Raw genomic sequence first — 25,887 nt, 5'->3', positions numbered from 1 at the left:
CAGGGAAAAACGTCCCCGACAAGGTGCGTTGAGCTCTTCTGAATAAAAAAAAAAAAAGGCGCCCTCGCCAGATATCATGGATTCGGATTGCTCCATATCACGTGCATCTCTCTTTGCTCGCAGACTGTTGAGGTTAGGAGCACAATGCCCAAGGAGTTGGGACATCAAGCGCCGGAAAAGAACGGATGAAGGCAGCCTGGGTGAAAGAGTGGGACGGCATAAAACTTGCCATTTATATCTCGAATGTGTTTGACGGTATACCCGAGGTAATATAGCCATGACTAACATTGTGTGCCTCTCCACAGGTCAGCAACTGATGTGTGGTGTTATCGCCCCGTCACTGCAAGACGTCTGGAGGGTTTGGTGTGCAGAATCTGGGAGAATCGAGACCAATGGAGACCAATGCTATAATTTGAATAGGAAAGTGAATTAACCACACCCCGGATTTTTAAGCGCATCCACATTAGTCCAGCGCATCCATGTTGGCATCAGTCTAGATTTTCTAAGTTGGCGTTACTGTGTCGTATGAATCTGGTGCTGTCTACCCGTCAGAGTCATCTAAGCTGAGGGCTGGGTCATCACAAACGGTGTTGTGACTCGTAGCTGCTTTGGACTCGCGAAGAAGTCATCATCATGTAACTCTCCTCTACCCGCATCACCCAACCAACCCCGACGCAGCTTCAGGCCTCACCGACGGGTAGAAGGGATAGGGTGACGGCGGTCCATGAGCATCGCATGGACTGTTGAAGTGCTGCAGATCCGTGGGTGTGGCTCATGGTCGTTGAGACCAAGCCAATGGACCTCGGACATGGTGATCTTGTCTTCGACTCCGGAATTCGGCTGATTGCCTCCGGATGTGCATGTCCCGTTAGTCTGACAGCCAACGGGCCATTTCCAAATGAGCCCTGGTGGCCCCCTTTCGCTGAGCAATGGCCCGATCACGGACCCCATTATCCGATGACAACATCACCACCGTCAGCAACAAGTCACTCTTCTTTCTTTTCTCGGAGGCCGGACTGTCATAGGGTGAGATAGGGGGCCTGCTGCATGACGTGTCACTCGGAAGACCAGTCCGCCACCACTCGGAACCAAATTGGAAGGTAATTAGAACTGGCCAGTCCAGTCCCGTGCCGTTGCAGTGCCAAGGCGACTGGGCGTGCGGTGGATCCTGCCAGGGCCGTGACGAATGGCGTCGGCCCTCGACTGCGAAACGTCGAAGTCTTCCCTTCTGCACCCAGTCCCTGCATCGCAGTCTCGAAATCTGCCATCCCATCTATCTCTGCGCTGACTCTGCAAAAGGTGGTTGGCCCGGCGGATCGCCCTCGAGGGGGTGGCGCACCAAGAATGATTATGCCCTCTTTTCGCACATTCTGCAGGAACATCCCTCGCCCAAATCCGAGTGGCAGATTCCTGACGGCAGATGTCCGTAGTGATTGTCGGCCAGACAGCCACCCTCCATCGGCGATGGCCAGTCGCAGATCATTCTCTCTTCCGAGCAAAAATCTCCGTGAAGATCAGGGTAAAGTCTTCTCCCCCCCTGACATGGGTGTTGCGCAGGAATTGTCCCACGTCTGAGACTTCTGCGCAATGTCGAGCTCCGAGGCCTAGAACCTCGTCCCGGGTGCGGAGTTTTTGGAGAGTCGTCCCTAGGTCCAGTAGCTCCGCCAGGAAGCGAGATCGAGATCACAACCGAGGACACCCATCACGTGCAAGATAACGGATTGAAGAGGTGTTGAACATGTTTCAATTGCGGACTGCGGCAGCTTCGTTGGATTTCAGCCAGGGGAAAACTGTGGGGACCGCATAGTCTCTTCTCCGCGGGTCAGTATCTGAACGTCCAGGACGTGGTCCGGTTAACGCACCTCCAACGGACGTGTGACTGGTCGGAGAGGTTGGCGGCGCCCCCAGCCGGTCTTGTCCATAGCTTCCAACCGGGTCAACCGGGCGGTGTAGACTGGTAGGCGATCGATCTCTGAGTCCGGTTTCGATCAGAAGCCCCTCGGCGGTGATGGATGGCAGCCGGGTTCCCGAGTTGTTAGAGTCGGGTGACAGGCGCGACGATGTCTGGACGGTAGATCCTGGGGCGGTGTTCGCAATTGTAGGGGGCGGGGGAACCGAATCAAATGTCCCCGACGACGTTGATGAGCGCGAGGGTGCTGGGACATGCGGGCTAGGTATTGGGAACGGCAGGATGATGCGGCCACCCGATCCTGTCATGCTCGACTCAGTCTTGAGCAAAGCCGGTGGCAGCAGATTTTGCTCCGTATCCGCACTCTCAGAACCATTATTTGATGCCCCAGTATCCTGTCATCATCACAAGGTTAGCACCGTTGCATTGAGTAGGTGGTTCTCCGCAACAGGAATGCCTTACGTTGTCGCGCGCTTCTTCGATCAAGGCTCGTACCTCTGACGAGACCATTGGCAAGATTTCATTGAGGAGACTCTCATACCGTGCCAAACGCCGCGAGGTTGCCGTGAGGTCCTCTGCAGTCCTGGAAGAGCAGGGGTCGCTGTCAGCATGTGCATTCGCACGCAGGCTCATCAACAATGGGGGCCAAGTTGCCAAAAGCCAAAGCTTACTTCCGTTTCCTCCATCCCTTGCCGTAGCCATAGTAGCAAGTCGTGCCCGTGTGAAGACACCTCCGACATGAAGGCCGGGAGCCATCACATTTTGTCTTGCGCTCGCGACACGGTTCGCAAGCGTGACTGGTTCGAGCCCGTTCAGGTTTCTCCCACGTCGAGTTGCTTGACCGTGAAATGGGCAACGAGGTACTTTTGGTGACACCAGCGGGAGACGCGGTAGAAGGTGGAGACAGGCCACTGGTGGTGGTATTGCCAGGCTTCATGACTGATATGCCGAGGCTCAAGAGGGGGGTTTGGTTTTTTTCGGGGAAGGGGATCAAGACATATGGGTTATGGACCTCTAGATGCAGCGAGACGTTCCAGCCGACAACAGATCCAGAATCGAGTAGTTGAGAGTGTGCATAGGCAGTACACTGAGGTAGGAGTGAGGAAGGAAGAAAAGAGCCAAGCTAGAAACTTTCGGGAGGGGAGAATGGTGAGGATATCGACGGGTAGATGTATCAAGCTGCAAGATGCGTGTGGCCGATCTCGTGGTACTAGGTATTCGGAGAAGGGAAAAAGGGTGGAGAGCGAGGCGAGTGGATTCGATGGCGGACTTGCGCAAGTGTGGTAGGGCAACGCGGTAGACGGAGTCCCAAAGCGTTTCGAAGGGGGGGCGTCTGTTGGTGGTGAGAGAGCGGCAGAGAGAGAGAGAGAGAGAGAGAGAGGCTAGCCAAAGGGTGGAATGGCGAAATTTGTGCGGTGGGTAGTCCAGTTCCGCCCGTCAGTCAGTCAGTCCATGGGCTGGTGCTGGTGCTGCGGCAAGACGGGTAGCTGTGATTCTAGGCGACCGAAAAATGGTCGAGGTATTGTCGTTGTACCGACACCCAATGGTCGGTCAATCGTTGGGAAAATTGTAACGGATCGCGTGGTGGGCCCGCGGTGGTGGTCGGGACCCGGAAGGATGGAGCATGAATGAGACCCAGAACAGCCCAGCGCAATAGACCCCGTCTAGGTCCCCGTACCTTGCTGCAGCTGCTCGAGGGCCGAGGAACTCATGGGCTCGACTAGAACGCCCGTGGTGGAAAGGGGGAGGGTGGTCCGAAGCATGAACATTGCACAATAGTGTGACATGCAATCGTGGTATTTGTTACAGGGACAGGAACGGGGGCTGGAACAGTGATACTGGGCACGGCGAGCTCGGACCGGGGACTGCCAGAGCCAACGGGTTCGGAGATGGCGGGGGGGCGATAGATTTGGGGGTGCGCAAGAGACGGATAAGCTACGGGCAGAGACAGGACCAGGCAAGACAAGACAAGACAAGGAGAGGGAAAATGGTCGCGAAGGCTGAGTGGCCCGCAGCATGACCTGTCGAGGGGGTGAGAGCGTGTGCGTGTGCGTGTGTGGGAGAGGGTGGAATGGATGACTGGGGGCGAGAAAAGAACCGTTGGTCCAAGATCGAGACGGTCATGAAAAATCTCACGCGCGCGCATCAAGTCAAGGTCGATTGCAACGGTGAAAGACGGGGAACAGCCGCGGGTGTGCATGTGGATGGTGGACAATCATGGGCGCCAGGGTCCAGAGCAAGAGGCGACAGAGGCGAAGAAGAAGGGGGTGTGACGATCAGGAGTTTGTGGGAAGGATTCCGAGCGAAGGCGACCAGCAAGGAAGAAACCGAGAGATGGTTCTTGGACAGATCACTTGCTCGATGGGGGGGCTAGAGACAACGAGGGAAAGAGGGAGAGAGGGAAAAGAAACATCAGAAAGGAAGAAAAGCAAAGGGCAGAAGGTTGAGGCAGCCCCGTGGTGATTGGCTGGCCGGATGATGCACATCAACAACGTTTTGGTGGTCTTTGGTCGATGCTTTTTGGGCGGTTTGGAATACGAAGCAGCAGCAAGTGGTTGGCTGGTTAGTTTGTTGTAACGGCGGCGGGCGCGGACAAGATGGGAAAGGAATGGAATAATGAATAAGAAGAATAATGGGGAATTTGCCCGTGACCGATGGTACTAAGCTCGCACTTGGTCCGAATATCAAATCCCTGGCCTCCAGCACACCAGGTACCTACAAGTACTTGTACTCGGTACGGACTACACGGTACGGAGTACTATGGATTAATTACCAAGGACAAGTTCTGGCCAAGCTGGGGGCATTAGCTACGAGTGCAAGCCAGCGTCCTCGCTACTACTTGTAGTGCAGATCCAGTTCCGTACTATTGCCATGACTATTACTACCCACTGGTCAAGCACTACTTGTCACCGAGCTTAATTTCCTTCGTTCTCGCGCTCATCTGATGGCCCGGCTGCCTAATCGTTATTCTGAGTCCTCTGGTGACTCTTGTCCGGCTCTTTATTCGCCCAATTGCACATGGCTTGTTTTTAGAGAGAAAGCGCAATGACAATACTGTACAAGGACGGAGTACTGTTCATACCTACTCGGTACCTATTCTTGCTCTACTGGTAGGATCCGATGCAATGCACGAGGATGACAAGCCCTCCCTGCTGAGACAAGATCTGACTCTCTGCTGCCTCATCCATGTCATCGTCGTCCTCGTCCTCGTCTTCGTCCTCGTCCTCATCCTCGCCGCCGCCGCCGCCTCCGCCGCCGCCCTTGCCACCACCGCCATCATTTGACATTCCATCATCCATCCAACTCCCTGCCTACACCGGACGTGGTATGTCCTGCCTGCGCCAAGTGATTTGTATTTACCTCAGGCCCTCTCTGCATGCATATAAGCACGAGCAACACACGTTACCACTTCCTCCCCGGCCTGGCCCGCTCGCAAATCATAATAATGGCTCCATCTCCAGATGTCCCGGACCATCCTTTCTAGCTCAGCCACTCCACCACTCCAACACTCCACCATCCACGACTCTACCACTCTACCACTGCACCACTCTACCACCGCCATCTTCTGTTGAGCCGGATAAAGCTTCCAGAATCCCAAGAAATCTATCTCCCCGGCTCCTCTCGAGCTCGACTACTCGTCCTGCCCCGTCTTCCAATCACGGCGCGGCGTTCTCACCTGCTGGCCAGCTCCCTTTTCTCTCCAACCGCCCAATCATGCTCGGCTCGAGTTCGGGAAATTTATCCATCCTCCTGCTCCCCTCCCTGCTCCACCTCTTTCTTCGCGACCAGAACAAGCACCATCCATCAACCAATACCGGATTTAAAATCCTTCCTCGGTCTCCACGACGCCCCCCCTTGCTTGGTTCTACCTACTTGTTAAGGATCCCGTAAACTTGGGTTCATCACTACTTGTACGGAGTCCATCCTCGTCATTCATGATTTGACATGCCAGTTCCAGGTCCCGCGCCTCGACGTCTCCGCCCTCGTGCGTCAACTACCTGCATGCAACTTGCCTCTTTCCATCACGCGACCGTGTCTTGGTGTCTCTCTCTAACTGTCTGCGTGGTCTCCTCGACGCATGGCATCTACCCACGCCGCTAACGCAACCTCGAAGTAACGCCGAATCCACCAGCACCAAAGCTTCCTCCAAAATGGGTACGCTAGGTTCAAGAGGTGGTCCCGTGTCTGACAAGCTCGATTTTGAGGATCCAACCTGACAAAAAAGAAATGACAATTTGTCACGCTTCTATTCATGGTGTTTACTGCAGTCAGGGACAGTCAGACGAGCTCCCAAATTTTGGCACTGCTGCAGGGACGCCGGACCCTTCTCGCTAAAGACACAAGCTGGCGAGCAAGTCTGAAGAGCTCGTCTCCCCCCTCCCCCAAAAACCAAAGTTTGACCTTTGATTGATCCGCATCTTCCCTTTCCGCGCCGGCTCCATTCCTATTGACTACATACCTAGGTCACGATCTTCAAGGCCACTTCAAAGCCTCAGTCGTATCCACCCGCAAATATGCCTATTTAGGTGTTTTCCCTCCAGAGCATCAAAATCTCAGACCACTGGAGCGCCGCCAGAGAGCCAAGCGGGAGCCAGGCAGCGAATTCCCTTGGCGGCCGGGACAATTCTCCATGCGAGACATCAGATGGTTTTTGCCCTTCTCAGCGGACTGGACAACCTATGAAAGGGACTCCTCGCTCGTGTAGAGCATCCGCATTATCGCGCTCCGACACAACGCAATAAGAGAGAGACTCCAGGTCCTGCTGCGGGAAACTCCATACGATACACGAGGCCCGGTGAATGGCGGAAATCGACAACCGGCGGCCACACCCTGTCCAAAGTACTCCGCAGCGACCTCATGTTATCCCCTCGCTTTTCCATGTGGTGTGATGAAAGCATGCACCACCACAAAACACCCATGGCCTTCTTCAAACACGAACCCGGGAAACCGTGGCAAAAAGCATCCCAGAAGACCAAACACGAATGGGAAACACACATCGAGTTCAGCGGCACTGAAAGTCTAAGATTCCCCGTTACAAATTGCCCACCCTTTCCCCCCCCCCCCCCCCCCCCAAAAAACCCGGATTACCGGATCTCATGTCTAAAGCCCCTAGTCTGTCTCTTCCGTTAGATCTATCTGACACTCGTGACGTCGTCAAAGGTTCGAACCAAACAACAATCGTACTCCAGGGTCGCTGCTCCCTGTTTGCATGAACACTTCCGCAAAGTCGATGATAGGTCCCCTTTGCCCTTAACACCCGGCGAACGCCATGTCGGTTCCGAATCATGGGGCGAAACGGACTCTAAACTCTTCTTCTCCTCCAAGAAGAAGAGAGCTTAAAAAACAAACAAACAGGCTCTAACACATCTGCGTGGTCTTTGCGACAAGCACAAGCACAATTCACCCATAAAACCCCCCGGAACGCCCACGCTGTGCAACCCATCGACATCACCCATGATTGATTCCCTGTTTCCCGTCACAATCCGATTGCTCCCAAGTCGCGCTCTGATCATTTTCCTGGGCCCTGGTTTTCTACCTCGTCCTACCCTGCTTCAGCATCGTACGTGTTTCGCATGATGTTCTCGGCCCGTGCATGTCCAACAGGAAGACGTCGTCGTCGTATTATTGATCATCTCTTGATCATCTCTTGATACTCGCCTTTCTGACCGGTTCGACGCCCTGCATGGCCGCCAGCCTCGCTCGATCCAGGCTCACCCGAGGCGCCCTCCCGCGCACAGGAGTAGGGCCTGTCGCCGTAGTGTCCCACTCTTGCATCCGCCGCTGGATGTCCGGATCGCTTTCGTCTCCGATAAATGTCCAGGACTCTTCAATGTCGTCGCCCTCGTCGAGGAGATCGATCGCGGTCAGCCCAGCTGCTCCTCCAGCCGCGGCGGCAGCGCCCTGTTGTTGGATCGCGGCCCGGGCTCGGACTAGTGACCTGGCATACTCGAGGTCGCGGTAGATTGCTTGGATCGCGGTTTGTACGCCGTTCTCCTGTCGAACCGACATTAGTACCGTCTTCATTTCCCGGTTTCTTCATCTTGATCGCGAACAAAAAAGCTGTGGGCAAATCGGAAGTTAAAGAGGGAGGGAGGAAAATCTCTCACCTTGCGGATTTGCTCCCCCAACAACCTCGCCTTGACTATCATCCGCTCGCTGTGCGTCGCCTCCCAAAGCGCCCTCGAGAATAGACTCACGTTGACTTTCTTCAAGCAAATGCCCACGCCAAGATCTTCTACTCTCGACCCGAAAAAGAACTGGTCGCCGAAGAAGGGTTTGACGACCGTCGGGAGTCCCGCTCGGAGACTGGCGCCAGTGGTCCCCGCGCCGCCGTGATGGCACGCCGCGTCAATCTGGCGGAACAGCCAGTCGTGCGGCGCCGACTTGATCTGGAAGATGTCTGGGGGTAAGGGGACTTCTGCCTTGACAGCCTGCGGGTCGCCGAGGCGGTCGGACCAGCCCTTGGAAAGGATGCAGCGCACGTCAGCCTTGAGGACCGAGTCTACGACCGTCTTGGTGAGGGCTGCGGGGTCCGAGACCACGATGCTGCCGAAGCCAATGTATACGAGTTTCTTCTTGTCGTCTCGAGCCTTCTTGATGAAATCCGTCAGGTCGGTAGGAGGGGTCCAGTCCGAGGCTTCGTCAAGGAACCAATACCCCGTCACTCTGACCCAGTCGCTGTAATCCAGCGGCGGGGCCACCACATGCGGGCTGAAATTGTACAAGAAGGGCACCTTGTTGGGCTGCATCTTGTCCAGATTGGTGCTCCTCAAGCCCAACTCTTTCTTGCGCCACCGATTGACTTGCCCCGCAATGGCCTTCCAGAAGACATTGTCAAACATGACGTACGAGTAGTAGTTGTACGCTCCCCCGATTTTGTGCTCGGGAACGGCAAAGGCGTGCGGGTATGCACGCGTGCGGGTCCACGGCATGGTGAAGGCGCGAAAGTAAGGGATGCCTAGAGCTTCGGCGATGTGGATGCCTGCCATGGCCGAGGGGGATTCGATCAGGAGGTCCGACTCTTGACATGCAGCCCAGGCTGAGGTGAGAAGTTCATCGATCCAGGTGCGGAACTTCGCCGAGGCTTCCCGTAGAAACGAGTATGTGAACATGCCGTTCTCGACACAGATGCGCATCAACTCGGCCGGGTCACCATCCACAGGTCTGAAATCTATCCCGTGCTTCTGGACCCAGGGGCCGAATTCAGCGTGTGTCGCAATCCGCGGGCGGTGGCCCTCTGCTAGCAGACCCTTGCACAAGGCGATGTAAGGCTGCACATCACCTCTTGAACCGATTGTGAGACACGTAATGCGTAGTGAAGCACTAGGTTTGGAGAGGTTGATGATTGAAGCGCGAGGATCATCGAACAGCACCGGCCCTGATGGTTCTTCATCCTTGTGACTGTAAATTGTCTCGGCGGTGTCGGGCAGGACCAGAGCATGATCGCCCGCCGTCGAGGTGCGGCGGGCTTCTTGGAGCTTGCGGTGTTCTTCTTTGGCAATTTCTGCGTCATCCTCGTCCGCTTTGGCAAGGACGCCGGACTCGGCCATGTAGCGAGCTGTTTCTAAGCTGTGCAGCAGCGTCACCGTGCAATCGTCGCGATGTTCGGCCGAGCTGAACTCGAAGAACAATTCCTCGTGTCCGCGGATCACCAAGACAAGGCCGTGATAGCCAAACCGGAATCCTTTCTCTTTGTCCACATTCTCAATGTCTTTCAACGGCAACACCAGCTTGGTCCGCGTCCCCGGTAGGAGACTTCGAAAGCAGAATTTTCGATTGCTGATGTATATCTTGCCATACAACGGGAGGACCCGATGCAGAAAGCCAAAGTAGGTGGCTTGTAATTTCTCCGTAGCAGGTAATGCGAAATGTGCGCGAAAGCGATCGCCGTGGCCGACGTTGGCTTCCTCATCTTCCGGATCAACGCCTCTGTCGTCGGGCACGACGCCCTCGTTTTCTCCATAATGCTTCCTACTTCCAGCCCACATGCCTGATACCTTTTCCAGATAGGACATGGATTCAGTGGCTAGAAGCTTTCTCATCGAGCTGGACCGGCTTTTGAGGTAGTCAGCAAAAGCTCCAGCTCGTTGCAGAGGGTAAGATCCGGCTTTGACCAGATCCTGCAGTGTCGGCGAGGAACTGTTCCTCACATAAGTTTTGCCTGGTTCCAGTTCCGATGAGAGGAATTCATTCTGCGTTGTCGCTAGTCGGTCCGTTTGCGGCTCATGTGCGCCTCGGATAGGGATGGGAAATGTGTCTCCTCGTTGTGGGGAGCTTGACAAGATTGTCCCCCCGTCCGATGATTTCCTTGTGGGTTCCGTAGACATGGATGCCAATGTCTCCATTCGATGAATCGCCGGCTGGTGAAAAACGTCGCTCCTGGTCAAGATTTGACTTGCTGACATTTGTGCTTCTGCCCGCGGCGATAGAGGCGCGGTAGACGAATCTGTTTCCTTGTCGATAGACTGAACATATGAATCTTCAGAGTCGTGGTGCCTCGCGAGAGGTGACCGGGTTGTTCGTTTTGACTTGTTCACCTCAAGACGGCTCGTACTTCCGCTTCTTCGCCCTCGCTCAAAACTAGCTCGACCGTATTCCCCCGTAAACTCGTTGCTAGAACGTGAAGGACTATGGCCACGAGGGAACTCTCCGCTTATTCTCGGAGACATTCTGCCATCGTTGCCAACGGAAAACGGTAGCAGGGTGGCTCTAACACTGTCCTTGAGAGGCGGACTCGACTGAGCCCTCGGACTCCCTGCTACAACGTCCGAAGAATGTCGGTGAGGTGTTGGCCTAGTTCTAGGACTGGAGAATGGCTCGACCTTTCTTGTTGGCGACAGTACGTCTTCCGACGCCCTCCTGGCGGGAGCTTCCGTGAGTAGGCTTCCGAGCACGTTGAGTGCATCTTGACCAAAGCTGAAAAAGGAGAAGAAATACTACAGGAGTTAGTGCAGCAAAACAAAGGTGGGTATGGTAAGTGGTCCTTACTTCGTCAATGGCATACGAATCTTCACTTTCGATCACTCTAATTTTGACCGTCTCAGCGAATTCGACCACCGGACTCTCCTCAAAGTCAATGATATTTTCAATTGGTAAAGAAATCTTCACGCTGTCTCCGTCGTTGTGGGAGCGGAAGATCGTTTTCTGCAGAGTCTGTACCCATTCCTTGGCGCTCGAAGCAGTGTCTGCTCGAAAGTGGTATGTGCGATGGTCGGTCGTGACAGAGAAATCTTTGCAGTCCTTGGACTTCCCTTTGTCCTTGTCGTTGGAGAGATTTGCAGATATACCGTACCTGAGGTCGATATTTCCGGATGGGAAATAGAGGTTGGAGGCATCGGAGTAGTAGGACAAGACATCCCCCTTGAGGGAAAACCAGTATCTTTTGTATTTGGAAGTCGATCTGCCCTTTTTTGAGAGGTATCCGGTTTTGGCGACAGTGTGTGATTTCTTGGGCAGATATGCATAGAAGCAAATGTGTTGCTTGGTGATGTACAGATAGCCTTGCAGGAGCACGCTTTGCAACAGCCAACACGGATATTCCGCGACCACGGGTTCGGGCACTTCAAATCCAAAGATCTCCATCAACCGCGTCGCCAGGAGCGTCTGCGGCGTCGACTCGCCTCTGCTTCTTGACCTCAAGGCTGTAGGGGATTCTACCATCGGGTCTTGACCTTCTGCGCTCTCCTGAAACTGGGCCTCTGCAGTGATCAACCGACTCAGAACAGGTGCATCTCGTGGATTGCTCCTCGAAGACTCCGAGGTCACGTCACTCTCAGGACTTGGATCTTGTCGGGGCGTGCCCTCTTTCTTGCGCATCGATCTCACCGAGAGACGCGGCAACGACTGAACCAGCCGCTGACTTGAAAGCCGCTTACCCTTCTTCTCACCAGCGTTTTTCTCGCCCTTTGTTGCCGTAGATTGTGCCTCCCTGGACCCCGTCTCTGAAGCAACCGGGAGTGATGCATTGTCTGTGGCCGTCTGTTCTTGTTCCCCGGGGATCTCATCTTCACTATCGCTGGACTCGTCGAATCTCGTGTTAAAGTCGGTTCGCGACCCGGCGGCCGCAATCATGGAAAAGATGGATTGATTCATGTATTGGGCGGGCGTGTTTGAGCCTCGGTTGGGGGCGGTCACGTCTTCTTGGGCATCGTCGCCTAGCCGCAGGCGAGAGGGGATATGGGATGAAGGTAGGCGATTGAGGTTTGTGTGTCGCATGTGAAGTTTGCGGAGGCCGCTCTTCTTGGACGGAGGAGACTCGAGGTTCGACATCTTGTCGTTTGTGAATCTGAATGCAAATCTGGGACGCGGGTCAAGGTGACAAACGACGGAATTCCTCGGCGCACGGCAGAAATGCCCTTCTCAAGCTGTTGACGACGCGTGAGGCATTTGGGCAAGTGCACACTGTCAGCGTCCCCTTTGAGAGAGACCGGTTGTTGGGAGGGTCACAAGTTCAACGCACAACGCAGTCTTCTCACCTGACAGCGCGACGGGGAAGTTGAATGGGAGTAGCCCGATAGCCAGGACATCCGCTATGCATCGAGGGCATTATGGAAGCATCTCTACATCATATAGATGCCGATGCAGAAAGAAACAGTTGGGGATCCGTCACCGCAGACAGCCTTCTCGTGCCGGTCGACAGCGGGAGATAATGGAAAGGCGGCGTGCAGGTTGGCGAAACATATCTCTCGGCTGTGTGCTGCGTCTGTGTGACTGAGCCTCGAGACCGTGTATCCGCTAGTAAGCCAGGGTGTGTGTTGTCGATCCAATCACAGGGCGCGCAGCTGCTTGCTTACAACAATCCCGCAGGCAGCGTTAGGCGAGATTCGGCACCAACATTCCAGGCACCACAAACCAAGAGAAGCAAACAGCCTTTGACGCCTAATAGATTGAGCCTACCGCGGTATGGCGAGTGAGGCAGGGCAAGGCAGAATCCCTCACACAGAATGGGAGGATTGATGGGTCAGAGAGTGCATTACTTGGGGACAATGAGTGGTTGCCAGTCTTGTCCATTACCCTCCAGCTGTTCCTCAGCCTCGTCTATATGTGATCCCTCTCAGCCTACGCGAGCCTTTTCTGTGTGTCCATCATCAACACCGTGTCTATGGAAATGTCTAGGAGGTCTCGAGCATTTTGGCATTATTCCGAGCACTGGCAGCCGCAGTAACAGATACTGTGTTATTGGTTAGCCTTGAGTCACACATCTGACCTCGAACGGGGCGTTGCACTTACATCCTGCCGGGGAATCATCCCACGGCATGTACATCTCCACCAGCTGCAGATAGGGAGCTTTTGAAAAGGTTTCGTCCTGGAACAAAGCATGGAGGTCATCCTTGGTTTTGACTTGGTATGTTTTGTAGCTGCCCTCGGTGGCTCCAAAGGCTGGGACCAGATCCTTGTACTTCCAGTTTTGGATGTCATTGTATGTCGCCTTCATACCGTGGATGAAGCGTTCGATGGTGTAGCCGTCGTTGCAGACTATGAAAATGATCGGGTTGAGGTTATGTCGGATCATCGTGCTCACTTCCTGGCAAGTGAGCTGAAAGCTGCCGTCGCCAGTGAAGAGGATTGTCCGGCGGTTGCCATCTAGCTCTTTGGCAGCCAATGCCACACCCTGGCACGCGCCAGTCGCATAGCCAATGCTTCCCCATAGGATCTGACTAATGTTTATCACATTTTTGGGGAATCTCGTCTCAAATATGCCATAGTTGGACGTTCCCGTCTCAGTGAGCACAATGTCACCATCCCGTAGCCACTGTCCCAATCGTGGCCAAAACCACTGGTGCGTGATGGTAGGGTCGTTGGGATTTGCGTCTTCGGGGATCGGTTTCTCATGCAGTGTAGGTCCAGGCTGAACATTCAGCTTGGGCAGTCGGTCGATGAGTTTGCGAAGGACACCTTTCATGCCAACACCGGGATATTCTGAATATCGTACGCGCATATATGTACTGTGGAAGTCGATCGTCTTCAGCTGTGAGGTTCTATAGGAGAATCCGGCAGTGTTGAAGTCGGATTTGACACTGCCGATAGTGAGGAGCAAGTCAGCCTCTTCGACGCGCTCCTGGACTCCTGGATTGGAGGCAGCGCCTGCGTAGATCCCGCCAAAGGTAGGTAAAGTTTCATCGACGGCCCCTTTGCCCATAGGCGCAACGAACACTGGAAGACCGGACTTCACAATCAGCTCGTGGGTCTCGGGCAATACGCGGTGACGGATGGCGCAGCTGTCAACCAGAATAACGGGATTCTTGGCAGCTGTCAGATACTTCAGGACCACGTCGACCACGTAGTCTTCCTTTTCTGGGTCGTTCTTGTGCGGGCTAAGGTCCAGTTTGGTCCTGAGTCTTTGACCCTCCACCTTCCGTTTGACCATGTCCGTCGGGAGTGTCAAGTAAACGGGCCGGCTGAGCAGATAGCACTCGCGAAGTGCATGGTCGATTTGTGAGGCAATGTCGCGAGGGTCCGTCAATTTGGCGACTTCCAGTGCCAGATGGCCCGCCATTTCAGCGAAAACGTTGAAGTTGCCATTGCCCAGGGTGTGATGCAGAAGCATGCCATTTTTCTGCGATATGGTGCTCGGTGTCCCGACAATATGCACCACAGGCACGAACTCGGCAAAGCTAGATTGCAGAGTCAGTCAAGACAATCCGAGAGGCACTCCAGTACCACGTGACTCGCCTTCCCGCGGTTGCATTGAGGAGAGATAGCTCTCCCACCCCAAAGGTGGTGATGATGGCCGATATCCCTTTGACTCGAGCATAGCCATCGGCAGCATAGCCCGCGTTGAGCTCGTTGCAATTGCCCACCCATTGAAGCCCACAACCTTCAAGGTAATCAAGAGCTACTAGATTGAAATCGCCGGGCAGACCGTGGACGGAGTCGATGCCGATCTGCTTGAGCCTAGTGAAGAGATAAGTAGCCACATCGACGGGCTCCCTCAGCTCGGTGTAACGGATGTCGGACATGATAGGGATTGGGCACGAGCACACGGCAAGATATCAGAGAAAAAGAAGAGGAATGAGAGACGATGAACAGGAAGCAACACTGAGAGAGCTGGGGCGCGAGGTTAAACTTATAAGAAATCCACGACACGATCCGATCAGATCGGTGGGATAAGCATTGAGCTCTGCAGCGGAAGGCCGGCAACATGCAGAAGATGCTTCGAGACCTAGATGTTGAGATGAACCTTACCGTCAATGGGGATTGAAAGAAGCAGATGCAAGAGGTAAAAAGCTGGGATCATGATGCTGGGTGATGCAAGAGTGGTATGATGTGACGCGCAACATCAGCCCACCACGACCGACCAAAGCTTGTGAGAATTGTTATCATTCGCACAAGCATCCTTATGTGAGTTATTCTAAGCTGTTATACCAGTTAAGTGCTCGATGTGTCTGCTGGGCGATCTGGGTGCACAGCTTACCTAGGCATGCCCACTATGCCTAGGAGGGCAACTCGAGGTGAGTGCTCAGGGCGTCCTTACGAGTACGAGTGCCCCGTGCTACGAGCTCACACCCACCCCGGCCGGCGCCCAGCATTGTTTGTTGATCTCGCCGGGCTGGTGGCCAGTAGCGATACCCAGCAGCCCCTCGAGGCCTATCCCTCCAGGTACGCGCTTATTCCGGCGCCTCTATTGGGCATCCTTGCCGACAGCCTCATTAGCCCCATCCTAGCCTCTTCCGGCTTCGTAGGCCTGCCTAATCAGCCTTCCTTCTTCCTTCCGCCCCAAATCGCAGGTGCCGCTCATCAGCCACAGAGTCCGTACCCAGTACACTTCGCTCGGCCTGCGACTTTCTCATTTCTCACCGTCGTCGACGTCCTGCTTCGCTTACCCCCCTCTCAATCAAGGCGCCGACGCACTATCTGCGGATATATCTGTGTCTGTCGCCCGTCACCAAACCGCACGTGGCGTTCTCCCCCCTTCCTTAGTTCTACGGACACCCACGACCTCCGCCGCCGCATATCAGCTGTCCACTCCGCTTCTTCACCATTGCTTGTTCGCTAGTCTGCCTGCTGGCGAGCTCAAACGTCTATCATGTGTCTTTGATACTGCGCTTTGTCTGAGGGTGCGCCTCGTCGCTCTGCTCGACCGAAAGCTGAAAAGTCCGGGGACGGTGTCCATTGATGCATTGTGCCAGATTGCGACCGCGAGAATCGAGGTCCGAAAAGCTAGGAAATCCCAGCTCGCGGGAAATGATTCTCTCGCTCTCCAAACTGCGGTGATAACGAAGTTATTTGGTTGTTGATCGAATCATCAAACTTGCTACCTGCGCTGTCTCACAAGCGATAGACCTTGGGAGGATGGTATCCAACAGCCAGATTATGGATAACCAGCGACAACAGCAATATATTCCTGGGCCTCCCCCTCCACCTGGGCAAGGCACCCTCGGCCATCTTCCACCGCCTCCTCCTCGACCGTATCTCCAATCGAATCTCCCTCCTCCTCCGCCAGGGCCACATCCCTCCGCCCTCCCACTCGGGACCGTCTTTGGACTGCCAGGCGCAGGATGGCAGCAGCCATGGGGAAGATCAGGCTTAGGCCAGAACATACCACCGCCTCCACCAATAAATCATACCCAGCCTCAAGGGCAGCACCTGTCCTACGGCATGCGACAGCTGAATATTCCGCCGCCTCCTCCGCAGAACGATAAACCCATCTTGTCCGCTACATTTATCCCGACTGGCGATTCGTTCGGGCCCGGCGTCGGCATCCCACCCCTCGATGATTATTCTTCATACTCTCGATATGATGCTCAATTCACTTCCGAGCCTTCATTATCTCACTCGGATCAGAAGTATTCTGACACCACTACTTCTCATAGTTACTCATATCCAAATCCCGTGCATCCGAACCCGGATATCGCAAATAGGGAAAGCCGTGCTGCTTCTGCTTCATCGAATAGGCCCGCTTTCACTCTGCCTCTTCGCGACATCAACGAACCAATCTCTCCAGGACCCCCGACCGCAACCTTAGTGAATCCGCAAGGGAGCGTGGACCAAGGTCGACAGCGAGCGCAGAGTGCTGCCGTCACCGGAAGTAACTCAAGCGAATTGTCCTCTCAATGGCCTTTGGACCGAGTTCTGGCCTGGTTGGCCGCGAATGGGTTTTCAAGTGATTGGCAGGAGACCTTTCGATTATTGAAATTGCAAGGCTCCGATTTTCTCGACCTGGGTCGAGGACCGAATGGCCGGGGAAATTTGGGCATGATGCATCAGACCATCTACCCACAGCTCGCAAAGGTCTGTTCGAGCGGCAATACTGGTTGGGATCAATCTCGCGAACGCGAAGAAGGCAAGAGGTTGCGCAAGCTGATTTCTCGTCTCGTTGAACAAGGAGGTGAGGGTCCGGCCAGTGCAGGAATCGGCCATCGGAGGCGAGAGTCTGGTATGATTCCGAGTGCGTCCACGGAGGGGAATTTGGAAACTTCGCCTCATCTTCCCCGATCTGAATTTGGCAGTGCACCGGGCACGGCTGGCCCAGAAGGAAGTCCCGGCAAGCAGATGCCTCCACAATTTCCGACAGGCTTGGGCCCTCGAAATTCCCAAGGTCGAAGCAGCACCATGCCCGTTCTCAGCAAACATAGCAGCGCTTCTTCAACCCCAAGCGACCCCAAGCCCCCGGAGAATCTTCCAGGCGCGGGGCGTACAGAATACACAAGGGGCGTCCTAACCAGCATGAACAATCGAGGTCGTCATAGCCCTAATCTTTCCGGCGATGGTTCCACGGGCTTATTGCCCAAGACGTTCGATGCCTCGCCCAGTGCGAGCCCTGGTCTTGGAAGTGCAGTCCCTGTGTCGGCCACAAGCACCTCTTCTCAGGGACAGCGACCAGATCATAGCAAGAGCAACAGCACCGACTCTATGCTCAAAGCGTCGGGTCATCCCCGCTCAAACGTTAACGTTCAAGGCCCTTATGAGAGGAGCAACACAACATCTGGAAGCTCAGAACGCTTCTACGCAGACAGGCGCGACGCACAAGAGATGACTAGACCCTCGCCTCTCGAAGCCCATAGGACTTGGAGTAATGATTACGCCCCGGGGCCGGGAGGGAAAGATCACAGCAAAGGCTTTCTCAGCAAGTTTATGAGGAAGAGGCACGAGCACAACCAGGCTCAATCTGATGACCATCCTTTGGAATCACCAACCAGCCCTGGCCCGTTGAAGCTTTTTGCTCGACCGAGCGCGAATGGCAGTGACTCAGTGCTACTTCCGCGCCCTGCTTCGGTGACGAGTGAAGATGAGAGGGCTCTGGTAGCGGGTCGCCGGGGTCCCAATTTCTCCAAAAGATACATTTTCGTTACGCCAGACTGTTGGAACTATCGGCTTGTGGACATCACGGAAGTGGAAACTGCCATCGCGCTCCGCAGTCTCATTTGTATCGAGCTTGCGATACCGGACGCCGAATATGCGCAGATCTTTGTCACCGAACCCGGGCAAACAGAGCATGAGAGTCCTCTCTCGGACAGTATGCTTGTCGCAATACGGAACCGGACGGATAGCCTGGGCAGCTTTAAGTTGTATGTCCAGAGCCCTACACTGTCCGCAGTACCCGGTTCAGCATCCCAATCAACCGGCCTCGGGGTGTCTTTTGCCCAAAAAGCTCAAGTCGAAAGGGCTCCGCCCATGGTCAAATCAAACTCCTCAGGTGGCATCAGTCGGAACGGCTACACATCTCCAGGAGCCGAATCGCTTGTAACTGACCCTATCCTCATGCAAAAGCAGGCTGAAGAGTACCGACGGCAAACGGAGGCTAAACAAAGGGCTTACCTGGAATCCCGCAGAGCTCAAAAAGAGTCGACCTCCACATACAGTGGAGGTGGTATTCGAGGAAGCACGGTCATAGACTTCGACACTCCCCGCCACTCGCCCTTCGAAGAGAAGAAAGTCGAAAATCTTGTCCCGGTTCGACGGCCACCGACAGCACCTGCAGAATCTACCACGCTAACCAAGGTCAATTCCCTTCGGGCCAAAGGATCTGGCAATCGATCCTCCCTCGACGCCCTGAAGCGAATCTCTGATCCAATTGCTGAGGAAGACGCGGAGCGTGCGAAGAAGAAATCCGCTGCTTTCGCGGCCCTTCCTTCAGGCGGCATCGGTGCCGCGTTGGCTAATGTTGGCAAGATGGCTGGTGCTCCCGCCACTCTGGGCAACCAAGGACTGCAACAAGACAGAAGGGGTACTGAATACAGTCGGAGTACTTCAGGTGGGTCCTTTCGTCCCGACTTTACACGGGGCAAAGGTGATATGCTGTTCAAGGTTCCTAACTATGAAGAAGGTTTTGCCGATATGAACCAAGAGAGTCGGGCACGGAATGCTGCTTTGGATAATGCTCGGCGCTTCGGTGCTTCTCCAGCGGTCAGTCCGTCGACTGAATCGGCACCACGGCCATTGTTGCAAACCCGGAAGTCGTACGGGCCCGATCTAGAATTCAAGGAGACCAATGTTTCCTTTGCTCCTTCACCTCATCCCACGAAGGATGATTCGGACGACGACTCGGACGATGGTCTCTTCGCTATCCCTCTGGCAAACAAGTCCATGTCTAAGGACGAAATCCCGTCCCGCAGTAAAGACCAGAGACCAACCTTGACGGTCGATACGGATCAAAATACCAGCAAAAACGTGCGGTTCAAGTCGCCAAGCTCATCCAGCGGCGTGCAAAACACCGGGGATGAAAGCGCCACGGCCAGTGGAGAAGGATATGACCGCAGTCTTTCCGACGGCAGTTTCAGTGGCTCTGCTCAGTCTCCTGACGACCGAATGAGTAGGAGAGACTCCTTCATCAGCGACATCTGGGCAAATCGACCGGCTGTGGAAAATGTTGTTCACCATCTCGACGAATTTTTCCCTGGCGTCGATCTCGATAAGCCGTACCTGGAAGAGAAAGGCGAGAATAACTCGCCTATGAAGGCAACTGAACAAGATCCTCTTGACGCTCTCCAAGGACCCTCGACTGGCCTGACCTTTGGTACCAGTGGGCTCGATCTCGAGTTCAGTCGCAAGAGCGACTCAGATACTTTGGGGTCCGACGAATCCACTCTCAAGGCAAAGGATCGTGATAAGGTTGCCAGCGTTGCTCAGAGGCAGGTTGGCAAAGCGACAGGAGGCATTTCTAGGATGAAATCTATCCGTGAAGTTGCTCAAAAGCGAAACGATATCAAGCGAGGACCCTCGATTGCTGCTCGTGTGGAGCAAAATAATGCAAGCAGCATTGTTCGCCGGAAGTCGACGAAGATGTTTGGCGCCCACATTGTTCAGATCAGACCAAAACCAGGCAGCCGATTATCTACGCTAGATCCTATTCCCCAAGAGGATGTTCCCACGGAGGAAACGCCAAAGCGGCAGGCCACCTTCAAAATTATTCGTGGCCAGCTCATCGGCAAAGGCACCTATGGACGTGTTTACCTTGGTATGAATGCGACAACTGGTGAGTTCCTGGCTGTCAAACAAGTGGAGGTCAACCAGAAAGCTGCAGGTCAAGATAAAGATCGGATCAAGGAAATGGTTGCTGCTCTGGACCAAGAGATTGATACTATGCAGCATCTTGAGCATCCAAACATTGTGCAGTACCTTGGTTGCGAACGGAAGGAGTTCTCCATCAGTATCTATCTCGAGTATATTCCTGGTGGCTCGATTGGCAGTTGTCTACGCAAGCATGGAAAGTTTGAAGAGTCTGTGGTCCGGTCGCTTACCCGACAAACTTTGGAAGGACTGGCATACCTTCACCAGGAAGGCATTCTACACCGGGACTTGAAGGCTGACAACATTCTCCTCGACCTTGATGGCACATGCAAGATCTCGGATTTCGGCATCTCGAAGAAATCAGATAATATCTATGGCAACGACGTTACGAACAGCATGCAGGGCTCGGTTTTCTGGATGGCCCCTGAAGTTGTCCGATCCCATGGCCAGGGTTACAGTGCCAAAGTCGATATCTGGTCGCTTGGATGTGTGGTGTTGGAAATGTTTGCGGGAAAGCGACCCTGGAGCCGAGAAGAAGCTATCGGCGCCATATTCAAGCTCGGAAGTTTGAGCCAGGCGCCGCCCATCCCCGAAGACGTCCAGTCGACAGCTACAGTTGACGGGCTGAACTTTATGTATGATTGCTTCCAAGTGTAAGACTCAACCTCCTGGCGGTGAAACAGCGTATACTAATGGATAAACAGCAACCCGACCGACCGACCAACGGCCGACACCCTGCTCCGACATTCAACATTCTGCATTCCAGACCCATACTACAACTTCTACGATACCACATTGGCTGCGAAGCTGAGAAACGTTGACGGTGCCGGTCTTGGTGGTTGAATGTTGAACACGATGTCCAAACGATCACAATTTCTTGCAGCACCCGAGGAATTATAAGCGCCATTTTGAGCAAATATATCCAAGAAAGGAAGAGCCGTGCTTCGCACAGTAATCAACTGACGAATTTAACGTGGTCTAACGAAAGAAGAAAAGATACATAATGCACGATTGTTACTATAGTGGATTCATTTACACCAGGAAGGTTGGAAAGATGGACTTGGACAAGGCGAGGCGATGGTGGGAAAATGTCGACAATGTTGCTGCTCATCCGTCCTGGATATCAAGGGCCAGTTGACGAGGAATGCAGGGGAACTCGCATGTTTTATTACACATTCCTCAGAACATTCCCGTTGCCCAGTCCCAGATTTTGTTGAAGTTCTGTGCGTTCCTCCTTTCGTGATCCATCAGTTTGACACCTGCAACTTGCGTTTTGGCTACGCCGCATTTGCTATCGCCACTCAAAGCGTTTCTTCTATGACCCGGCATCTTCTATCTGAGGCCTCACAGATGAGACCATCCAACATCGACCAGTGCGTGTCCGACTTCATGGCTCGGCCGTTCGCAGCGACGCGAGGCCTTTGTTCATTGCCATGCTACTACGACCCTATCGCGGATTGCGGCATGCCTTGGTTCTACTGCCTTTCCTTTGTACATCGCATCAATGGCCCCCGGCGGGCACAAAAGAGCAAGCCCGTTCGTTCGGCCATGGCCCCGTTACCTTGTGCTTCCCTTACCTAGGCCCATACCCATACCAGCTCATTACATCGTGAACAGATTGCTTCAGAGGATACATTTGATTGAACCACAGAAGGGGACAGAACACAACCAATACCGCCAAAATGTCGGATGTAAGTGGCACACCAAGAATCTGTCCTTGAGCGACCTCTTCTCAGAGTCGTCAGAATGCTGTCTTGCTGTTTGCTGCATGCGGCTCCATTTGCTGATTTAACATTTGCAGAGATCTGCTCGCCGCTCGACTGGCGCGCCTAGCCCTCCGTCCAACGCCGCCGAGGCCGCTGGAGTCGCGAAGTCTCGCAAGGGAAGGTCCAAGAGCCCCATCCCTGCCACTGCCACTGCCACCGCCGGCGCTTCTTCACGGCCCTCGCGCGCACGCAAATCCCCGGCGCGGAGCTCGCCCGACTCGGACGACTCGCCGAAGCAAAGGAAGACGAGGAGCAAAGCCAAGGAGGAGGCGGACGAGTTCGCGGCTGGCGGCGCTCCGCCTATCCTCACTCCAAAACCGAAAACGAGGGGTGAGGTAAAGAAGGCCATCAAGGATGCGCTGGGACCGGCATATCTGAGTCCCACTGCCCCCCGGCCAATGGCACCTGCGCCGGCGAAGAAGGATGCTGGTAGTCCGAAGACAGGGGCGAGTAAAGGGAAGAAGACCACGAGCTCAAAGAAGAAGACCACTCCCGCGGTGAAAAAGAGGAAAACAACAGCGCGGAAGGAGAAGGCCGAGCCAAAGAAGACGAGTCCCCCCGCGAAGAAGGACAAGAAGACGACGACGACGAAGCCCACGGCAGCGAAGAAACCCAAGGTCACGCTCACCGTAGATGACAACACGGGCTCTGACGACGAGGTCACTGCTGCGCCTCCAACAGTCGCAGCCAAGGCGAAGAAGGCGACTTCCAAAAAGGCGACTGCTCCTCCGAAGAAGACCGCCGACGCCGACGACGAGAAGAAAGACAAGGACGAGGACGAGGGCAAGCAGCGAAAGACAAACGGGAAGAAGGACGCCAAGAAGCTGGCGGCGGCGACGACATCGCAGCAGCAGAAGGATGAGCCGGACAAGGAACCAGCGAAAAAGGTAGCCGCGTCTAAGAAGAAGGCGGCGGCGAAGGACAAGACCCAAACTACCACGACGACCGCCACGGCCCAAAAACCAGACCCTAAGAAGGCCGCCAAAGCTAAGCCAAAGGCGGCGACCAAGGCGGCGACCAAAACCGCGACCAAGGCTACCACCAAGGCTACCACCAAGGCTAGCAAGAAGGACACCAAGAAGGACACCAAGAAGGACACCAAGAAGGACACCAAGCCCAAGGCTGCCACCGGCGCAAAGGTTATCAAGAAGACCTCTGCGAAGAAAGCTGCCCCGGCAAAGGACGGCGCTGGACAGTCCAAGGCTCCTGCGAAGAAGCGTGCCACGAAAAGCACCGTCAAGTCGCAAGCAAAGTCAACTTGATAAATGGCCGGAGACGAGCAAGACTGAATGGTTTTGGATATTTATATGCCTTAGTTGGTGATGCAGTAATCGTTTACGAACAAGGTGTTGAATTCTCTCAGAAGATGTGAGTGGTGAAATAAGTGGAAGGCTGAGCAGGTAGTGTGCTGTCGTCTCTATTACATGTTCCATTCGCGTATCTCCATTGGGATTCGTCAAGCAGGGGTGAATAAGTCGTTTCTTTGATTCAGTATTCTTGATTCCATTTTCCATCTCTGTCTGCCTCACGCGTCTTGCCAGGGGTTCATGAAGAGGTCATCGCCTAGGTCGTGGAAATAGTTGCTTGGTAAATCGACATTAACGTCAGGCACATTGACTTCGTCCCCCGTACCGTTTATTCCGCCCATTGGTACGTCCTGGTCGTCGGCCACCATGGAAGGGAGCATGTCCATCTGGTTGGACACGATAGCGGGACATTGCACCCCTTCCAGCGGCGCATATGAGGTCCCCATCGTCTCGGAAGAGTCGTCACAGTTGCGCAAGAAGCTAGCACTCTGGGATTCCACGTTATCTCGGTTGACGTCGTCATGGGGCTCGCTGGATTCTCCTGCTTGCAAAACTCTGCTTCTTGCTCAGAGAAAGAGCCGGGCGACGAACGCTGTGATGTGTCAAACGGCCCATCCATTTCACCTTCGGAAACGGACTCTCTATAGCCTTCCCATGGAGCTGGAATATCACGTTTGAGGTCCTCGAGCATTTGTCCTCCAATCCGGAGGGCTGCGTCCCTTGCAGTGACATCATTTCTGTTCGGTTGGTCGAAACTGGCGCCGGACTCACATAGCAATTTAGCCATTTGCACAGCACAGGGGTGTTGTACACGGCCGCGGCTAAAAAGCAAGTGCAAAGGAGAGCTGCCGTCATTGTTCTGCGCTGCAGCTAGGGCTCCTTGTTCCAAAAGTAACCTTGCAATTGTGCAGCTAGACCGCCGGATCCTTTTCCAAATCGACTTTATTTGCCAGTTGGAGCCATAATTCCCGGAACCGGTGAGGTAGGGGCCTAGAACGCACATATGGAAAGCCGTGTCGCCATTGCTGTCGATGGCCTTCTACAAGAGTGTCACCTGCTTCAAGGATGATCACTGTACCAAATGATCACCGACTGAAGAATTGAATGACTCAATCCTTTTGAGGTTTATTTGTGCACGGACAAAAGGGAATAATGGATGCTTCAAGCACCCAAACTGACTTACTAGAATACCACTAGGCTGAACGAGTCAATAACTGGCCAGTTATGGTTTAGGCGGCTCCACCTAGGGTCGTATTTCACTGATTGGCCAGATTGGCTCATCCTGTCCAGATCGGTTCAACACTTCGCGAAGTTTAACGGAGCCAACACGAGCTTAAACTATGGGTAGCTCTCTATATGAATCTTGAACCCTCTAGCGACCCAAGTTCTGGGTGCGTACGAGCTGTGAATACCTCTACTGCTGTTTCTTTGGAAATTATGAGAGTGATAGATGTAGAGGGGAGCTGTCAGCGCTTTCACCCGTCCGTCATTTCTGCGGATGGCAAAATCAGACTTGAGGTGGTTTGTGGTTCTCATGAGGGACATCGCGCATTACCAAGGAGCCTTTGAGAGAATTCCTGACGCTTGCTACCTCGGTACGGTACTGGTATCTACAATACAATATAAGAACCTTACGGCTGGGCTCGACGAAGCGTTGACAATGATTGAACAGCAAAAGTATGCCTTCGGTGTCGGTTTGAAAGCCAGTAAGTGTGATTCTCGCTTACATGATGGCTAGAAAGCAATGAATCAAGGTAAGACCGATACTGGCTGTCTTCTTTTCTCCTCATCATTGATAGTGTCACCCCCCCCCCCCCCCCCTTTTCCCCTGGGGACTATCCACTGTCGACTGCCCCTCACCTCCTACCTCCTGTGTCCTGCCTCAAGCTCCTGATTCCTGCTTTCAGTTGTTCTGGATGCGTACGCGTGTATTGTTGATTCAGTTGCATGGCGATCGTACGGCTCAGGAAACAGACGCTATATTTATTAGCATTGACTCAATTCCTCCTACACGGGATGTCTCACTGGGTTTGAAAATTTCGCGCTTCAAGCCTCTTCAGAGAAGTCGAAAAGGTCAGAGATACTGCGAGGCGTGAAGCTGTTGAAGGACCAGTCGCGGGCCATCAATCGAGCGAGTCTCTGGCAGCAGGTTGGACCAGTGCAACCGCTGCAGCCGGGCTCGCAAGGGTTCGAGCAAGCTCCACCGCCGCCGCCGCCGCCACCGCCGGCCACGACCATCATGACGAGGCCGAGGAAGGTGAAAATGCTGGTGAACTTCATGTTGACTGGAAGGTGGTTGTTTCGAGATCGAATCGCCGCTGGTGTTAGAAGAAAGAAGTTGGCAACGAGAGAGAGTTGAGGATTGTCTTTATATGCTACGAGAGAGTTGGAGAATCAAGAGCTGGACCTAGCCCACTCTTGTTTGGGGTGGACGGGTACAGTGGCCTGTGTAGCT

General features: G+C 54.2%; 9 protein-coding genes across 11 annotated transcripts; 3 read left to right on the top strand and 6 right to left on the bottom strand.

Moving 5' to 3' along the window:
- Nucleotides 1–205: 205 nt before the first annotated feature.
- Nucleotides 206–3,437, bottom strand: PV07_08247. Of its 2 annotated transcripts, XM_016395393.1 has the most exons (4): nt 2,581–3,437; nt 2,372–2,492; nt 1,863–2,304; nt 206–1,810 (listed from the first exon to the last, which is right to left on the bottom strand). In XM_016395393.1, exons 1-4 carry the CDS (start codon nt 2,844–2,846, stop codon nt 1,776–1,778), a joined length of 864 nt encoding a protein of 287 aa, XP_016248812.1. In that variant the 5' UTR covers nt 2,847–3,437; the 3' UTR covers nt 206–1,775. The 2 variants fall into 2 exon arrangements, with proteins under 2 accessions (XP_016248812.1, XP_016248811.1); XM_016395392.1 differs by having other exon boundaries at nt 206–2,304.
- Nucleotides 3,438–3,721: 284 nt separating this feature from the next.
- PV07_08246 (uncharacterized protein) lies at nt 3,722–4,555 on the top strand. The gene has a single exon (XM_016395391.1). The coding sequence runs from the start codon at nt 3,981–3,983 to the stop codon at nt 4,281–4,283; it is 303 nt and encodes a 100-aa protein (XP_016248810.1). The 5' UTR covers nt 3,722–3,980; the 3' UTR covers nt 4,284–4,555.
- A 458-nt stretch (nt 4,556–5,013) lies between these two features.
- On the bottom strand, nt 5,014–5,196 carry PV07_08245 (uncharacterized protein; the record flags this gene model as incomplete). The annotated part of the gene is made up of 1 exon (XM_016395390.1): nt 5,014–5,196. One exon carries the CDS (start codon nt 5,194–5,196, stop codon nt 5,014–5,016), a length of 183 nt encoding a protein of 60 aa, XP_016248809.1.
- A 1,784-nt stretch (nt 5,197–6,980) lies between these two features.
- PV07_08244 (uncharacterized protein) lies at nt 6,981–12,571 on the bottom strand. Its single transcript, XM_016395389.1, has 3 exons — nt 10,898–12,571; nt 8,017–10,845; nt 6,981–7,903 (listed from the first exon to the last, which is right to left on the bottom strand). Exons 1-3 carry the CDS (start codon nt 12,176–12,178, stop codon nt 7,550–7,552), a joined length of 4,464 nt encoding a protein of 1,487 aa, XP_016248808.1. The 5' UTR covers nt 12,179–12,571; the 3' UTR covers nt 6,981–7,549.
- A 136-nt stretch (nt 12,572–12,707) lies between these two features.
- Nucleotides 12,708–15,089, bottom strand: PV07_08243 (uncharacterized protein). Its single transcript, XM_016395388.1, has 3 exons — nt 14,582–15,089; nt 13,139–14,523; nt 12,708–13,079 (listed from the first exon to the last, which is right to left on the bottom strand). Exons 1-3 carry the CDS (start codon nt 14,866–14,868, stop codon nt 13,021–13,023), a joined length of 1,731 nt encoding a protein of 576 aa, XP_016248807.1. The 5' UTR covers nt 14,869–15,089; the 3' UTR covers nt 12,708–13,020.
- A 447-nt stretch (nt 15,090–15,536) lies between these two features.
- PV07_08242 lies at nt 15,537–21,643 on the top strand. Of its 2 annotated transcripts, XM_016395387.1 has the most exons (3): nt 15,537–19,103; nt 19,176–21,012; nt 21,064–21,643. In XM_016395387.1, exons 1-3 carry the CDS (start codon nt 16,202–16,204, stop codon nt 21,200–21,202), a joined length of 4,878 nt encoding a protein of 1,625 aa, XP_016248806.1. In that variant the 5' UTR covers nt 15,537–16,201; the 3' UTR covers nt 21,203–21,643. The 2 variants fall into 2 exon arrangements, with proteins under 2 accessions (XP_016248806.1, XP_016248805.1); XM_016395386.1 differs by having other exon boundaries at nt 15,537–21,012.
- Nucleotides 21,644–22,041: 398 nt separating this feature from the next.
- PV07_08241 (uncharacterized protein) lies at nt 22,042–23,387 on the top strand (the record flags this gene model as incomplete). Its single annotated transcript, XM_016395385.1, has 2 exons — nt 22,042–22,050; nt 22,161–23,387. 2 exons carry the CDS (start codon nt 22,042–22,044, stop codon nt 23,385–23,387), a joined length of 1,236 nt encoding a protein of 411 aa, XP_016248804.1.
- Nucleotides 23,388–23,650: 263 nt separating this feature from the next.
- Nucleotides 23,651–24,219, bottom strand: PV07_08240 (uncharacterized protein; the record flags this gene model as incomplete). Its single annotated transcript, XM_016395384.1, has 2 exons — nt 23,651–23,987; nt 24,041–24,219. The coding sequence occupies 2 exons, from the start codon at nt 24,217–24,219 to the stop codon at nt 23,651–23,653; spliced, it is 516 nt and encodes a 171-aa protein (XP_016248803.1).
- Nucleotides 24,220–25,478: 1,259 nt separating this feature from the next.
- Nucleotides 25,479–25,712, bottom strand: PV07_08239 (uncharacterized protein; the record flags this gene model as incomplete). The annotated part of the gene is made up of 1 exon (XM_016395383.1): nt 25,479–25,712. One exon carries the CDS (start codon nt 25,710–25,712, stop codon nt 25,479–25,481), a length of 234 nt encoding a protein of 77 aa, XP_016248802.1.
- Nucleotides 25,713–25,887: the final 175 nt, after the last annotated feature.

This window comes from Cladophialophora immunda (genome assembly GCF_000835495.1).
Source record: "Cladophialophora immunda strain CBS 83496 unplaced genomic scaffold supercont1.4, whole genome shotgun sequence".
NCBI classification, from domain to species: domain Eukaryota; kingdom Fungi; phylum Ascomycota; class Eurotiomycetes; order Chaetothyriales; family Herpotrichiellaceae; genus Cladophialophora; species Cladophialophora immunda.
Note: the sequence above shows the minus strand (reverse complement) of the source record. Positions and strands in the feature narration are given on the sequence as shown.